Source organism: Cydia fagiglandana, chromosome 9 (genome assembly GCF_963556715.1).
Source record: "Cydia fagiglandana chromosome 9, ilCydFagi1.1, whole genome shotgun sequence".
NCBI lineage: Eukaryota > Metazoa > Arthropoda > Insecta > Lepidoptera > Tortricidae > Cydia > Cydia fagiglandana.
In genome coordinates this window covers 2,908,926-2,925,639 of record NC_085940.1, presented here as the reverse complement: position 1 = coordinate 2,925,639, position 16,714 = coordinate 2,908,926, and the positions used below count along the sequence as shown (strand labels likewise).

The 16,714-nt window shown below is 37.1% G+C and overlaps 1 protein-coding gene across 1 annotated transcript in view; it reads left to right on the top strand.

The window, feature by feature from the left end:
• Window positions 1-16,714, top strand: part of LOC134667723 (nuclear pore complex protein Nup214-like) — a 41,719-nt gene continuing 25,005 nt past the window's right edge. Inside the window, exons 1-11 of the mRNA XM_063525143.1 lie at window positions 1-202; window positions 402-540; window positions 1,208-1,374; window positions 2,552-2,724; window positions 3,415-3,626; window positions 4,338-4,458; window positions 5,549-5,636; window positions 7,289-7,391; window positions 7,478-7,607; window positions 8,490-8,556; window positions 16,478-16,562. Of these exons, the coding sequence (XP_063381213.1) occupies window positions 164-202; window positions 402-540; window positions 1,208-1,374; window positions 2,552-2,724; window positions 3,415-3,626; window positions 4,338-4,458; window positions 5,549-5,636; window positions 7,289-7,391; window positions 7,478-7,607; window positions 8,490-8,556; window positions 16,478-16,562 (1,324 nt within the window). The 5' untranslated portion in view covers window positions 1-163. The remainder of the gene's footprint in view (window positions 203-401; window positions 541-1,207; window positions 1,375-2,551; window positions 2,725-3,414; window positions 3,627-4,337; window positions 4,459-5,548; window positions 5,637-7,288; window positions 7,392-7,477; window positions 7,608-8,489; window positions 8,557-16,477; window positions 16,563-16,714) is intronic.

The following is a 16,714-nucleotide window of genomic DNA, read 5'->3' as shown; positions in this document are numbered from 1 at the left end:
GAGTGATAAAATTATTTCACAAATGCGCGCAAGTTGTTTGATTATGCTGTTAAAAGCTTTTAATTTAGATATTTAGAACGCGGATTAAGTTACAAAGCTGTTTCAGTGTATATGGCTTATCAAGCTACATGTTGATTCTGTTTTGAGGCAGTAAACATACAAAATGGAGGTGCAGTTTGGTCCCAATGCTCATGATGAACCGGTAAGATGAAATTTCTCATGTTTGCGACCTCATTGAAAGTTCATTGATATTTCAAGAATATGAAAATAGATTATTACGTGTAGCATTGCATTTCTGAGACCCATTGCGCGTATTAAACATCCAAATGTTTTGAAATCACTGCTACTTATAGGTTATAATTTTATTATTTGTATGTTTACTCTCAACTTTTTTTCTTCAGAATCTGCTGTATAAATTACAACGTAAAATCAAAGTATTTGATACAAGTGACGCACTGCCTAATAGAGGGTATAATCTAGTGGCCAGTGCTAGTAAATATGGGGCTGTCTTTGTTGGTACACCGGATGGAAAACTGGCAGGTAATAAATTGTCACTTCATTTTATCTGTACTTAAGATAACGCAAATCAATAAGTGCATTTGTTTTTCCGCGTTTAATTTCCCTCCAAGGAAGAAAGAATGAGCGCGCCACGGTTTCTCCCTCCCACCCTCAATCCATAGAAAGAAAAAAGCGCATATTTTGTTCAGTGATTTTATGCAGGAAAAACAAAACTTGTCAATACATGCAACTTTTAACCTAATCACTACACCTTATAAAACAAAGTCCCCTGCCGTGTCGGTCTGTTTGTATGTTTGTGATAAACTCAAAAAATACTGAACAGATTTTCATGCGGTTTTCATCTATAGAATAGAGTGAACCTTCCTCAAGGTTTAGGTGTATAATTTGTCAAGGTTTTGAGTAATAAATCCGTGCAAAGCCGGGGCAGGTTGCTAGTTATATAAATGGATCCCTATTTCCCTTGGTCACACATAAGTAATAAACCCGTGCAAGCCGGGGCGGGTCGATACTTATAAAAATGAATCCCTATTTCCATTGGTGAACGGCTTGACAAATTTCGCTGATTCTTTTTGTGTTGCGTTTGTTATGGTCAGGTTCTTATGTAAGAAAAAATTAGGAAGGTGCAAAAAAATAGATATAGGTAGGTGAAACAAAGTTCACGGTTCATCTAGTCTCGAATAAATTTCAGTATACCATCTCAAGGAACTGGTAGACAAGGAGTGTGAACCGAACCACTTGCCGGTGCCACTGCAGGAGAAACCGACACACATAGCTGTCAACAGCGACCATGAGCTCCTGGCTGTTACAGGAGGACGGCTGTTTGTGCTCTTCAAAGTTGTGGATTTGCTTAACCAGGTATGTTGTTAAGAAATTAGTTGTAAAAAAACAGGACAAGTGCGAGTCGGACTTGCCCACCGAGCGTTCTGTACTTTTTTGTATTTGTTGTTATAGCAGCAACAGAAATAAATCATCTGTGAACATTTCAACTGTCTGGCTATCACGGTTCATCAGTTACAGCCTGGTGACAGATAGACAGACGGACTGAGGAGTCTAAGTATTGTTACTTTTTTTCCACATACGCAACTTGTGCCAATCCTCACTTCATACCTGGATTCTTCAGTCTTTCAATACCAGGTCAGCGAATCGGATCAAAATTCAATTCATTAAGGTTATTTTTTGTCTGGCAAACTTTGTCTTTGAGAAGTTGAAGAGGGTAGGTTTAAGTTAAACATAACTACAGAAAAATAAACAATATTTTCTACTAAATGACTGTAATAAAGTGTAGGCAACCTGCTTTCCATAATTTAAAAAGGAGAACACAAAGATTCTTGAGGTCTAGTCCCCATGTTTGTCACTATGGATTGGCAACACCACTAAAATTGAATTTGTTATGAAACAGTATTTATCATGATTGTGTCACACAAACACAATTCAATCAGTATTTAGGAGACAAAATATGAAGAAAACTTGAAAAAATGAAAATGAAAAATATTTATTTAAGATAAGTAGGTACAATAAGCAAAGTCACGTTCAAAGAGCAAGGTCACGGATGTTGTGAAACGCGTAGCAAATTTGAAGTGGGAATGGGCGGGTCATATAGCAAGAAAGACCGACTCGTGGAGTAAAGGACTACATGAGTGGCGACCATGGGGGGAAGAGCGTCCCCAAAGTAGACCCAAGATGCGTTGGGACGACGACATCAAAAGGACTGCGGGGAAGAAGTGGCTCCAGGTTGCAAAAGACCGTGACAAATGGCGTAAAATGAAGGAGGCCTACACCCGAAGGGTAGAAAAAGGCTAGAGAGAGAGAGAGAGAGAGGTACAATAAACTTAACTAAACTATATTTACAAACTTATTCACTAATTTATTATGTAAGGAACTTATCTTAACGTGCGATGCAATTTCGGTATCGATGGTCTCCGCACTAGGCAAGCCTGTATCGCGGAGGCCAATACTTGGTGTGGTACAGATAAAGGTAAGGTCGGTTGACACAACAGTCCATTTAGTTAATTATTTCTATTTTCTATTTCAGAATGTGTCACCATCCATGTCTGTGCAGTTTGACGTAAGCCCGTCCACATTCGTGTCAGATGTCAAATGGAACCCGTGCATTCCTGACACCATAGCTTACGCCTTCTATGATGGCGCCATTATCATATGCCAGGCGGGGCAAGGACAGGTTAAGAAGTTGCAGTCTAGTGCAAGGTTTGTAGAAAAAAGTTGGAATATAGCAGTTGTAAAGTGTCATTCTATGGAAATTGCTAACTCCTTCTTCCTGGCGTTATCCCGGCATTTTGCCACGGCTCATGTGAGCCTGGGGTCCGCTTGACAACTAATCCCATGATTTGACGTAGGCACTAGTTTTTACGAAAGCGACTGCCATCTGACCTTCCAACCCAGAGGGGAAACTAGGCCTTATTGGGATTAGTCCGGTTTCCTCACGATGTTTTCCTTCACCGAAAAGCGACTGGCAAATATCAAATGATATTTCGTACATAAGTTCCGAAAAACTCATTGGTACGAGCCGGGGTTTGAACCCGCGACCTCCGGATTGAAAGTCGCACGCTCTTACCGCTAGGCCACCAGCGCTTCCAGCGCAGCGCAGCGATGGAAATTGCTAACTATATAAACAAAAGTCACTACTGTCACTAGTAAATTCATCATTCTTTGACAATGTCAGTATGGCGGTTTGTTTACATAGTTAACAAGTTCCATAGAACGACACTTTAGCAGAGTCTACTGAGCTCCGCTACGGAACGAACGCCTGCTCGCGCTACCTTGCGGTCATATCTGTCGTAATAGACGAGTTTTGTTGGAGTGAACCTTTGTACCTAGTACTATTATTTTATTATGTGGCCAAAGTAACAGAAATTATTTATATAAATATGATTACAGATGTCTCTGCTGGAGTCCAAAAGGCAAGCAGCTAGTAGTTGGTAACAGTGACGGCACAATCTGCCAGTACAAGCCAGATTTGTCATTGATGAAATCATTCCCTGCACCGAATCTCTTTCAAAATGCACCCGTGGAAGTGTTGGCTATATATTGGATATCGACGTTCCAGTTCGCTGTGGTGTATAAAAATGCGACGGATAACAGTAAACCAGGTAAGCTTAAGGTATTTTTTGTATATATCAAAGATATATGTAACTCCGTATAAGTTAAATAAAGTCTAAGGAAAAATGTACCTCGGAAAATCAAGAAAAAATTATGCTCTAATAGATGGCGCTATACCTTTGGCCTCGTGTAGATGGCGACACCGTTTAATATTTAACAATCATATTCATAACTCATATCAGTGAAACGCAACATGGGTCAAAGTCATATGACGTTCTAAAAAAATCGTTTATCCATATACAAGTACCATCATTTCCGAGATAATACGATGGGAAACAATTATGCACTATGTCTGTAGTCGACTTAATTACGTAGTCTTTTTTTTACAAGCTTTTATTTAGTTTCACCTGACCGTTGTCTGTATTCAAATCTTGCAAGTTAATCCACTTCCCGGTTTCCGATTGAGCTGAAATGTTGCATACATACGTAAGTCGGGTGACAATGCAATATTATGGTGTCATCGAGCTGATCTGATGATGGAGACCAGAGGTTGCCATAGGAACTATGTGATAAAACAACGACACCTAATTGTGTTTGGGGTTTTTAGAATTGTCTCGATGAGTATTAATTGCCTGTGGAAAGAAAAGTACAGTCAGCGATAAAAGCTTGTACCAAAAATGATTTTTTTGCCAAAAACTTATTTATTAGAACTTGTTACTCAGACTTGTAGCACATATGTATACTTTAATAATATTTTCCAGCTGTTACGATCGTGAACACACCTAAAGGCGGGCAGCCATCATGTTTGAACTACGAAGATGTGTGCTATAGTATGGGCTCCAATCGCCCGTGGTATTACTATCTCCAGGGGCTTGCTCAATGGTAAGTGATTATAAACCCTATAACAGTCAAATTAGAGTTCATTTCCGTCAGTGACAATGACAGCTCGTCCATAGTGTCTTCTTCAACACCTTAGACAGTCAACAAACTCCCTCGGAAGTAATTTAACTAATTTAATTTTAGAAAACGCCCGCCTAACCTATCTTTGAGCTACTTGTAATGGATACCCGATCCATTCTTGGGATTTTCTGACAAAATTCCTGACTAGTGAATATTTTTCCTGACCTCATAGTACCGTAAGCGATATATGTATATGTATGCTTGATACATTGATTAAAATTAATTTGTTTTGGATTTATGTAAGTAAATTTTAATAATGTACCCATACATACATAATAGAAAAGTTTGTTCATTCGCTAAATTCCTGACATTTTCGTATTTCTGACAAACGGCCAAAAATTCTGACATCTGGTAACCCTACTAATGGGTATACGTACATCAAGATTTAAGAGTGACATATATACCGCATATTATGTAACTCATTCAAAGAACTGCCTGGGGTTCATTACATTAGAACTCACTTTTATGTGTAAGTCGAACAGTCATCAACATCATGTTTTAACTACGGAGATGTGCGCTACAGTTTTTTTTTTCTTCGCGTTATCCCGGCATTTTGCCACGGCTCACATAGGAGCCTGGGGTCCGCTTGACAACTAATCCCATGATTTGACGTAGGCACTAGTTTTTACGAAAGCGACTGCCATCTGACCTTCCAACCCAGAGGGGAAACTAGGTCTTATTGGGATTAATCCGGTTTCCTCACGATGTTTTCCTTCACCGAAAAGCGACTAGTAAATATCAAATGATATTTCGTACATAAGTTCCGAAAAACTCATCGGTACGAGCCAGGGTTTGAACCCGCGACCTACGGATTGCAAGTCGCACGCTCTTACCGCTAGGCCACGAGCGCTTCTCCACAGTATGGAGCACAATACTAAGCGATTTTCAACTCTTAAGCTTTCGTATTAGAGCAACTTTTGCATTAGAATTATTTTGTGGCACCCATGAAAATCTATGTTAATGTTTACTGGTAACTGATAAGTCGATGTTTCTAATCTTTGTTTTCTTTCAGGAATGTGATTCTGTGTTCGTCATCAAATAGCATGGAAATTGCTACGCTCGGGACTACAGATGGCGCCAGTTGGCTTCAATGGTGTCAGGTACTTAAATTTAACTTTAATACTACTTGTATACATAACAATTGTAGGTGATTGGTGCAGTCACCTTGCTTGTACCTTCCACAGAAATGGTTGCAGAAATATAAGTTGTATAATGTATTTTTTAATACAGTTGCTCAAAAAGTGCTACTTTACGTAGCTGTTTAGCGTGCGGAAAGTTGGTTATCTCGAACTAGTGCTTTTTACTTTTCCAATTTTTTTAAATTTATACTTGTTCCAATTCACGACTACTTATTGATGAGTGTTAATATTAGTTTCCTTTAAACGTCGTAATCAGCATAAAAACCTACCGTTAATGTAAGAATACGAAAAATATTACATATTTCATATTTAATTATTTAGCTCTTCATCATTATAACACGTTTAGTTTTTAATATTCAATATTGAAAATTCCGTTCTTAATAAGTTGACTGAATGGAACGGAATAGCTGCCAAACGCCCATAGATATAATATACTTAAAGGCGACGTTTAACCGAGCTGTCACTGTTACCACTTTTGTTTAGTGTACGATTAACAATGTTTTTCTTATTTTTTCGCAACTGTATTAAAATGTATTTTTTAATACAGTTGCTCAAAAAGTGCTACTTTACGTAGCTGTTTAGCGTGCGGAAAGTTGGTTATCTCGAACTAGTGCTTTTTACTTTTCCAATTTTTTTAAATTTATACTTGTTCCAATTCACGACTACTTATTGATGAGTGTTAATATTAGTTTCCTTTAAACGTCGTAATCAGCATAAAAACCTACCGTTAATGTAAGAATACGAAAAATATTACATATTTCATATTTAATTACTTACCTCTTCATCATTATAACACGTTTATTTTTTAATATTCAATATTGAAAATTCCGTTCTTAATAAGTTGACTGAATGGAACGGAATAGCTGCCAAACGCCCATAGATATAATATACTTAAAGACGACGTCTAACCGAGCTGTCACTGTTACCACTTTTGTTTAGTGTACGATTAACAATGTTTTTCTTATTTTTTCGCAACTGTATTAAAAAACGTCGTTCGATACACGTGCGGAAATGTCATTCTTCACTCGTCCCGAGTCTTGCCACTCGCCTGCGGCTCGTGGCAAGATATCTCGGTACTCGTGAAGTAATGACATACCTTCCGCACTAGCATCGAAATGTACTATTACAGTACATATGGTCTTATTTTCCCGCACTAGTGCGTAAAATAGCGCTTTTCGTGCGTATGTCAAAAGTTTAAAGGGCCATATGTACTGTTAAACGTTGTACACTTGCGAATAGGTAATTCGCAACTCGTGTCGATTTAAAACACTTCCTCTTTTCCGCACTTGTATCGTAAATAACTATAACGATTACACGTAAAAAATAACAGGGTCTATGGTTATTTTATGACAGTTAACATTTTGCTAAAGTTTAAGGTTTGAGAATTCGATTTGAGTGCCAAAGTCAGGCGTGGCTCACTCCGCGATTTCATCGCGTCGCTACAAGTACATGCGGCCCACACCAATTTTGGTGTCTAGCAGTAGTAGTTGCCCCAGACCGCTACGGAACGGACTACTATTACTAGTATTTATTATGTGGCCCAGTTTCTTTGACATTAATATTTAAAAAGAAGAGGTTGTTCATTTTTTGATGTTTTAGTTTTCTGTTCACAGTCAGATGAAGCTAGGCCCGAGTTGCCACTTACGGACAAGAAGCAAGAAAATTATCCAATAGGAATTACTATCGACACAGCCGCCATTCACCAGCTTCCTTGGGGTTAGTAATAAAAACTTACGACTTTTCGTTAGCTATTTCGTTTCTTTCAAAAAAAAACAAATACTTTAATTTGTGTATCTGTGCAGGTGAAAATGAGAATCTGCCTTTCATGCCGACGCTACACGTGCTATCACAGACGGGATTGCTGACCGTATTCAACGTCATCAACCTGAACAAGGAGGCTCCTCAGATCTGCTCGCCGGTTACTATTGTCGGGTAATTATGATTATAATTAATAAATGAGAATCTGCCATTCATGCCGACGCTACACGTGCTATCACAGACTGGATTGCTGACCGTATTCAACGTCATCAATTTGAACAAGGAGGCTCCTCAGATCTGCTCGCCGGTTACTATTGTCAGGTAATTATGATCTTAAATTGATCTTTGTGTAGGGCATTTAGCAACAGGAGATGTCATCGCTGTTATTTTCTTTACGAAACAGTCTGCCGATTTTTGCGGGGGAGAGGACGTCAAATGTATTGCTATTTCTAAATGAAGTTATTAAAGGCGAGTCCAGTTATTAAATGCTCTAAGAGGGCTAACATTTTTTAGAAGACAAATGAAACGAGTGATGGTATGAATGAAATTATGTACACAAAATAAACTTAAGTGTTAAATTTACCTCCGACGTTTCGAGGACGGCGTTGTCCCCGTGGTCTCGGAGAAGACTGGCTAAAGTTCACATCAACATGTAGCCTCGCGAGTTTTTCGAACTACCCGCACTTGGTCTTATTTCTTCTTCCTCGCGTTATCCCGGCATTTTGCCACGGCTCATGGGAGCTTGGGCTCCGCTTGACAACTAATCCCGAGAATTAGCGTAGGCACTAGTTTTAACGAAAGCGACTGCCATCTGACCTTCCAACCCAAAAGGGAAACTAAGCCTTGTTATGGATTAGTCCGGTTTCCTCACGATGTTTCCTTCACCGAAAAGCGTCTGGTAAATATCAAATGATATCTCGTACATAAGTTTCGAAAAACTCATTGGTACGAGCCGGGGTTTAAACACGCAACCTCCCGATTGAAAGTCGCACGCTCTTACCGCTAGGCCACCAGCGCTTGATCTTGTTTACTAACCTGAATGTTTCCGTTTCTCAGTACCACACCATTCCCTGCACAAGCACAGCCCGTTGCTCCGCCCCCAGTAGCCGTTCCGCAGCCTAAAGTAAGTCACTACAATGCTGATACACGTGCCAATAGGTAATTCGCAACTCGTGTCGATTAGAGATGCGCAAAACTCTTCACTGACTTGAAAAGATTGATTCATATCTTTCGCTCGCGGTGCCATGTATCCCTCATTTCGTTCATTTCGCTCAGTGGATCTGTAAGCTATATTGTTCACGAGTGAGTAGAGAGAGATGTCAATCAATCAGATTACACAAGTACGACCAAGATGGCTAATCACGCGATACGATCCCGCCATGTTTTCCCGACACCCTCCGAATTCTTCCGAACCGCTCCGAATAGACCAGCGGTGGAACAAAAATGGGTTTTGATAACATTAAAGTTTTTTCTTTTTTGATATGTTATTGTAAGCATGTTAAATAACATTCATGTAAAAAGTTAGAAAATTTTAGGTGGAGCGTTCGGCCATATTTAAATATTTCAATTTTTGCTAAATAACTATGTAAATATAAAATTAAAGTTACAAAAAACTTTAACATATTCAATAACACTTTAATTTATTCACAATATTCGGTTTTTAGAAATCTGGAACAGCTGCTTTCTGGTGAACGTAAAAACATGAATTATTATGCAAATACAGAATTAGAGTAGCTGATATTGCAAAATTACGATATTATCTATCAACTTAGTATACATGTAAAAAGTTAGAAATATAGACAATGTGCTTGTCTAGATATTGATTTCTGGTTAAGCAGTATAGCCAATATTGAATTAAAGTTTGTAGAGATAATATTACACGGTCATAATAAAGATCTTACTTCTCACACAAAAGATTAGAAATATAAAATCACGGCGACACTAAATACTGATACGTAAGTATGCATTCCGAGCTTATATTAAGTTACATTTCAAACGCGCGGCGTTTTCGCGCGCCGCGCTGTGCGCCGTGGCAGGAGGCAGCGATCGACGGTCGCGGGCTAGCGGTTAGCGCGGTGCCCTTAAAAATACGCAAAGCGTTTATAAAATTATTATCAATGGTAAATAGTTATTTTACACAGTACACTAATGCAAACTTACCTTCCCTTATTTATTTCTATACTACTATTTTTATACTATTTATTTATTTATATACTAGGGATTGCCCGCGGTTTCGTTTACGTAGAATTCGTTATCGTGTTAAGTATAGAAATAATAGATACATTTGAAAATTATTTTAGGTGCATTGTCATACAGATAACTACCCTTGTTAAAGTATTCTTCAAATTCAATACACAGGTGTCATTTCAATATAATTTTGCGTAATTTGGCGCTTTTAGGTTATAAATGACTAGCGACATATATTTTTTAAGAGCCCTTTAATGTGCACACTAGCGCCACTGCTAAATAATCGTGATTATTTAAATTTAACGACAGGTATTTAAAGATTGGGGCCGCTACCACAGATTATATAATAGTTCTTACGAACAGATACTTATCTCTCAAACAAAACGCAAATACCTACCGTTTTGATACCTACACAAAAATACAATGGAGTGACCTTCAATGCGCCGCTCCCCGCACCGCGCGCACCGACACAACGCTAGGGTTGCTGACGCTTAGAAATGATTACCTACTTAAAACAGCGGAGTGAAATAAAAGGAAAGCTAAATCTTAAATTATACCTAATATTCCAATTATGCGTTAGTGTTTGCGAAACTTACTGTCGTTAAAATAAACATTTACCAAAATAAATTAACAATTTGCTACCTATTTCAGATAGATATATATCTAAAACTATACATTTGTCATAGGTAAATAATAAACATTACATGTTTAATTAAAGAAATTTAATAGTAGATAGGTACCTACTACGTAGCTTGTAACTATCGTAATGATTGTCAGTGCGGCGCTCGGTGATGTGCGTACGTGAGCGCTTGTGGCAACCAACTGGCTTGCTTTTCTACCGTGAACGGGAGCAGATTCGTAGGTAAAAATCCGAGCTCGCGCGGAGAGTTCCATAGGCCTGCCGCTACGGACTGTATTGTGTATTTAAGTACCTTTTGAATACATCAAACTAGTTTTTATGTTGCTGGATTCGTCAATCTAGGAACTCAAAACAAAAACGGCCGTTTTTACTTTGGACGCATAGATTGACAAATCCAGCAACATAAAAACTAGTATGATGTATTCAAAAGGTACTTAAATACACAATACAGTCCGTAGCGGCTCCCTTTTTAAATATCTTTCGTGAAATTTAAATAATCACGATTATTTAGCAGTGGCGCTAGTGTGCATGTTGAAGGGCTCTTAAGAGCGATCATCTCCGCTAATATTTACTTTATCATAAAATCAATTTCAAACTAACGCTATTCAATATTTATCATTTTAACGTCAATATTACCAACCAACTGATCCAATTTACCTACTGAAACAACTCAAAATTTGCATCAAATTAAATGCCACTTTTCTTATCCGTTCCGAACAATCAAGAGGGCCTTTATGAGCTGATGTGGTGAAAATTTTATTTAACCTTCGTCCCTTGAAACCTTCACTACGCTCAAGGTTCAACTTTACGAACCACTCGCTACGCTAGTGGTTCAATTTTAGAATGTTTGAATTTGTGAATGTACTTCCTGCCTCGCACAGCCAAACTGTGGAATGAACTGTCCGATACGACCTTCAAACCTTCAAAGACCTCCATCTTAAAGGTCGGCAACGCACTTGCAACCCTTCTGGTGTTGCGGGCGTCCATGGCCGGCGGTAATCGCTAACCACCAGGTGATCCGTCTGCTCGTTTGCCTCCTATTTAATAAAAAAAAATGTTTCGCTTGTTTGGGTATCAATATTAGCACGAGCGGTTAAACAACAACTTTTCCCCTTGTAAAACAAATAAATAAGGTAGGTGAGGTGCAGGCATATGAGGCCCGGCGGGTAACAAGGCCCAGCATTCAAAAATAGCAGTTGCTCCCTATTATTCCCAATTATTCTGAATTTGTACTTGTTGCTAAGAAGGCCCACTGTCAGTGCAGGTAAAAAGGTCCAGTCCCGGGCGTTATTGAACGTATGAGATGAAATATTAGATTAAAATATTTTAAGATAATTTTGAATATTTTTAATCTCTTATTAATAAGGTCGATTTGAAGAAACTTCTATGAAATTATGACTTATAAATAACACTTGCGCTGCGTGGGCTGTCAAAATTGCTGCAGACTTTTCTTGGTCTAACTCTAATAATTTTTCACTTGCTTTATTGACCTAAAGACGTTTTAAAGAATCAAAAAGTCTAATAACATTGAGGCACTTATACTTTTTAAAGGCAGTGACTATTTACGGGTCTCTATTGTTTCCCAAATAGTTTTAAGTCATAATGTATTGATTGTCAGAATTTTCGTTAGTCATAATTGGTTTTTCTCAGAAACGCGTAACTTTTCAGGATTGCCACAAAACAAACCTAACCTAACCTAACCTATCTATAGCATAACCTTAGGAAAATCAGTTTTATGACTAACTGAATGACTAACGATAATATGTCAAACAATACATTATGACTTAAAACTTTATGGGAAACAAAGGGACCCCACTATTTACAAGTGACTTTTTTTTTCATTAATACATAGGAAGGTATTTACGATAGAAGTGCGAAAAATAGATATTTTGCAACGAGTGACGAATTTTAAAACACGGCCAAAGGGAGTGTTTTAATGTGCTTATTATAGCACCGGTGTCGTAATGTAGCACCAGATGTACTGTAATAATTATGTTAAAATATAATACTTACTGTTATGAATAAATATGTATACTGTAAAAAATTATCACGCCAAACACATTTTCATGTAAATTGTTGCTAAGACGAAACCATAAGACTCGCACTGTCAAAAAGTTGTCAGATCTATTGTCGAGCCAAGCTTCAATCTCTACAAGCCCTAACTTCACTAACTCTACACCTTAGTCAAAATATGTGGCTTGGCTGTTTCGCTACCGCCACATGGGCATAAGGTGAAAAATTTATTAAATTCATTTTTTTTAGGGTTCCGTACCTCAAAAGGAAAAATACTGAACCCTTATAGGATCACTCGTGTGTCTGGCTGTCCGTCTGTCACAGCCTATTTGCTCCGAAACTACTGCACCAATAAGTTGAAATTTGGTATACACATGTAAGTCTATAACTCAAGGACATACATGTAAAGTAAATAACAGAAATTCAAATAAAGGGGTCACTTTTGAGATGAATGATAAATAGAAGAAAAAAAACTATATCTTGTTATATATCAAATGAAGGGGCTCATTGTGAGAATCTCAGATATATTTTATATCTGAGATTCGCAGATATATTATAATTTTAAAATAAATAGTTTAGAAGTTATTTAAAATACAAAAAATGACCATTCCCCCCCTCCCCCCTTATCTCCGAAACTACTGGGTCTAAAATTATGAAAAAAATACACATATTAGCTCTTTTCCTATAGATGACAGGAAAACCTATTAGAAATGTGCAGTCAAGCGTGAGTCGGACTTAAGTACCTAGTTTTCCGATCCCTACGGGTTTTTTAATGGCATTTTACTCACTTTTCTCTAAAAAAAATATATTGTTAAAAATTGTGTAATGTACGGAACCCTTGGAACGCGAGTCCGACTCGCATTTGGGCGGTTTTTGTATTATACTTACATGTTACAATAGTTCTTGTAGAAACGAAACGGCCAAGCCACATACTTTTGGTGTAGAGCTAGTAAAGTTAGAGGGCTTGTAGAGTTAGAAGCTTGGCAAGAGATCTGATAACTTTTTGACTGTGCGAGCCTTATGGTTTCGTTTGGGCAACATTTTACATAAAAATGGTTTTGGTGGGATTTCACTTCTTTTTGTAAGTTGCTTATGACAATCTTCCATCCCCTAATTTAAAGGGTTGGGGTGATTTACTATTAAAAATCCTGAAATAAGTATCTGGGAGCATCTGTTACACGATGTCCTTCTTACTGATTCCCCATATAAACCCTTCACTCCGTAAGGGTAAACTTTGGGGTTGAAATCTGCCTTCACCCCGTAAGGGTAAACTTTGAGGTTGAAATCTATTCTATATCCTTCCCCATACCAATACCTATCTACATACCAAATTTCAAATAAATCGGTTCAGCGATTATTGATTCCCCATACAAAATTAAACCCCCTCTTCGTCCCCTTAGGGATAAAAAATTTCAAGTTTTTGAATTTATTTGTTGTTTGTGTACTAAAACTATCTTACATACCAAATTTCAGCTTCTTAGAGGACTTCAGGAAGTAAACGGTATTGATGATCTTCAAGTGAGTGAGTCAGTGACGAAATCGAAGTTTTTAGATATGAATAAAATCTAAAGTAAAAGAGCTATGCAATTGATATGCTTATAAGTCCGAGAACTTTGTTTATCTGGTATAATCCAACCCCAAGTTATGAGGGTTCCAAAAAACGACAAAGCGCTTCGAGAAAAGGTAGATAGTGCCCTTGCGCTTTGCTCGTCTTGGCGGGGGCACTTCCGTGCCCCCGGATGTTAAAAGATGATACTACTGTAACTAATAAAGATTTATGTTTAGTTACCCACTATTTTCGCGTAAACTAGCCAATTTTTATATCTTTAGTTATTAAGGCCCAAAATTATTTTTTTCACTTATTATAAATAAATCCTCCTGATATGAAGTATCAAATATTGTTATTTGTATATGTATAACTCTTAAGTTAAAAACAATAAAATCTGTTATTACCTACTGTCAAAATGATTCTTTTTTACGGGATTAAGTAATACACTGCTAGTGTTCAATAAGGCCCATAATAGGACTTTTATAAAAGGTATATATTCCAAGAGTATCGTAATATTTTTATAACTATTTTGGTATAATTAAGAAACTTAAATAAATGAGAAACCTATTTGAGTGAGTTTTTCATACTTCATATCCTGTTCATTAAAAAAAAAAACATTTTAATTTAAGGTGGGCTGTATATAGGCATATACGGCCCACACGGAATATACAATAAGGTAAGTGAGGCCACTTACCTTATTGTATATTCAGGATGTACTTATACCGTGTAATATTGAGCAGTTGGTTTATAATATACAAATAATGATATTGACGTTGAATAGGACAGGACATGACAATAGGAACCAGAAATAGGTATAGTTGGTCAAACTTTTCCAAAGCTTATTATACCACACAGGACTACATGAATGATAATACAACGTGGGATTAATTGTTATTCGAAATGATTATTTATTTATTAGGTATATTTGATTATTGATGAGGAAATGGATATTCCGATGTAATACTATCTACTTGTTTGTTACTTATGCTTTTTTTTGACATTTAGATTTTATTCTAGAAATTCTAGACTAGTATTTTTTTATACAATTTTTTTTTTATGTTCGACGATCCTTTTGTGAAATTCTTAGTGTTAAATTTGACATGTATAATAATCCAATTTTATTATGGAATAATATTAACATCAATAAATTGCTCTGATAATTAGATTAAGATTAATTACGATTCATAAGAGCTTGTTGCTAGGCCTACATGAATAAAGTATATTTTGATTTTGATTTGATTTTGAAACCAATTTGCCAGTAAATAAGAACAAAAAACTATATTCATCCTTTTCTTTTGCGTGCTAGTACTAGTGTAAGTCAAAGATAGTATGATGATTCTCTTTGTCTATGTTTGAAATGAGACAGTCCTTTGACAAACTATGTATAGTAAAAAATAGTTGTGAATATCTTATACATTTTTATTACAATATTAGTCAAGATAATGAAATATAGCTGGTCAAGCAAATCTTCTCACTAAAAAAAGGCGCGAAATTCAAATTTTCTATGGGACGATATCCCTTCGCGAATACATTTTTCAAATTTGCCGCCTCTGACAAGATCTGATTGACCAGATGTAGGTATTTTTACGTAAAAAGATATTTTAATTTCACGTAATGTCCGCATCTAATTTATATATGTGCACGGTAAACCAACAAATGAATGATAAGAAAAGACAGACAGTGTTACTGAGCGGGAGGTGGGGCGAGGGGCGAGGTATAGGTAGGCTATGATAGGTTCTCGACCGCCGCGCCGGCGACTGACGGACCAGCGCGGCGTATGTATGAATTTCGCGCCTTTTTAACTAGATTTTACTATTACAATGCAAGCTACACACAGAAATTTCTTACTTTCCATAATATGGCTGCGTATATTATTTTATAGTAATAGACTTATTTTTACAGACTCTAATTCAATATTAGATATTATAGGACAAAAAACGTATATTAATTCTAAAGCATATATCTTATTCTTCTAATTTTTTAGCTTGCCTATTAACTTTAAAATTTAGATATGTTGTTGTGGATTTATTAAACTTTAATTCAATATCGACAAAATAATAAGCTAATTGTAGTTTGACAAAGAAGCACGTTAAAAAATTTTCTAATAATGTTACATTATAAAGCGTCATACATATTATTAACAATGGAACTTAAACATTGCACTTTAATTCAATATTAAAAAAACATTACTAAAAATATATAAATACCTAATTTATATCTAACGCTCGTTCTAACTTTTCATCGTATACTGCAAATATGCTTAAAAATATGTCCCATATGAGATAAGTATCACTTTTTCAACTTTAGAATTATCAAAACTTTTAGTGCAAAAATCCGGTCCCACTATTGAGCTAGAAACATATTCGCCACGTTTCTTTCGCTCTTCACGCTTGACCGGCTCATTCGAATAATGAGTGGGGCGAGCAAGGAACACTGACATAGATGAGTTACTGAGCGAAATGAGCGAGTTGAGTCTGCACTGAGTTGAAGAGTGAGGTCAGTCAAAAGATACAGTTCATTTAAATCACTCACTCGTGAACGACACACGCCTAGTGTCGATATAAAACACTCCCTTCGGTCAAGTTTTAATTTATCGCCACTCGTGAATTTTCTATTTTTTGCATGTGTATCGTAATGTGTGTATGTGTGTTTCAGCCCGTACAGCCTGCAATGCCGCAACCGACGCCGGCGGCCGCGCCTATTCCGTTCGGCGTGTCGGCCGCCCCCTCGTTTGGTGCCGGTTTGTATATACGCACTGGACTGTGTCTATATTGTCATTTTAGTTTCAAAGTTCTACCATCTACAACATTTTATCACCAACCATAGACGGAATCCTCTAGACGGAGTTTAGAGCAATTATTTCATGAAACCGATACTGCCAATTATACGGGG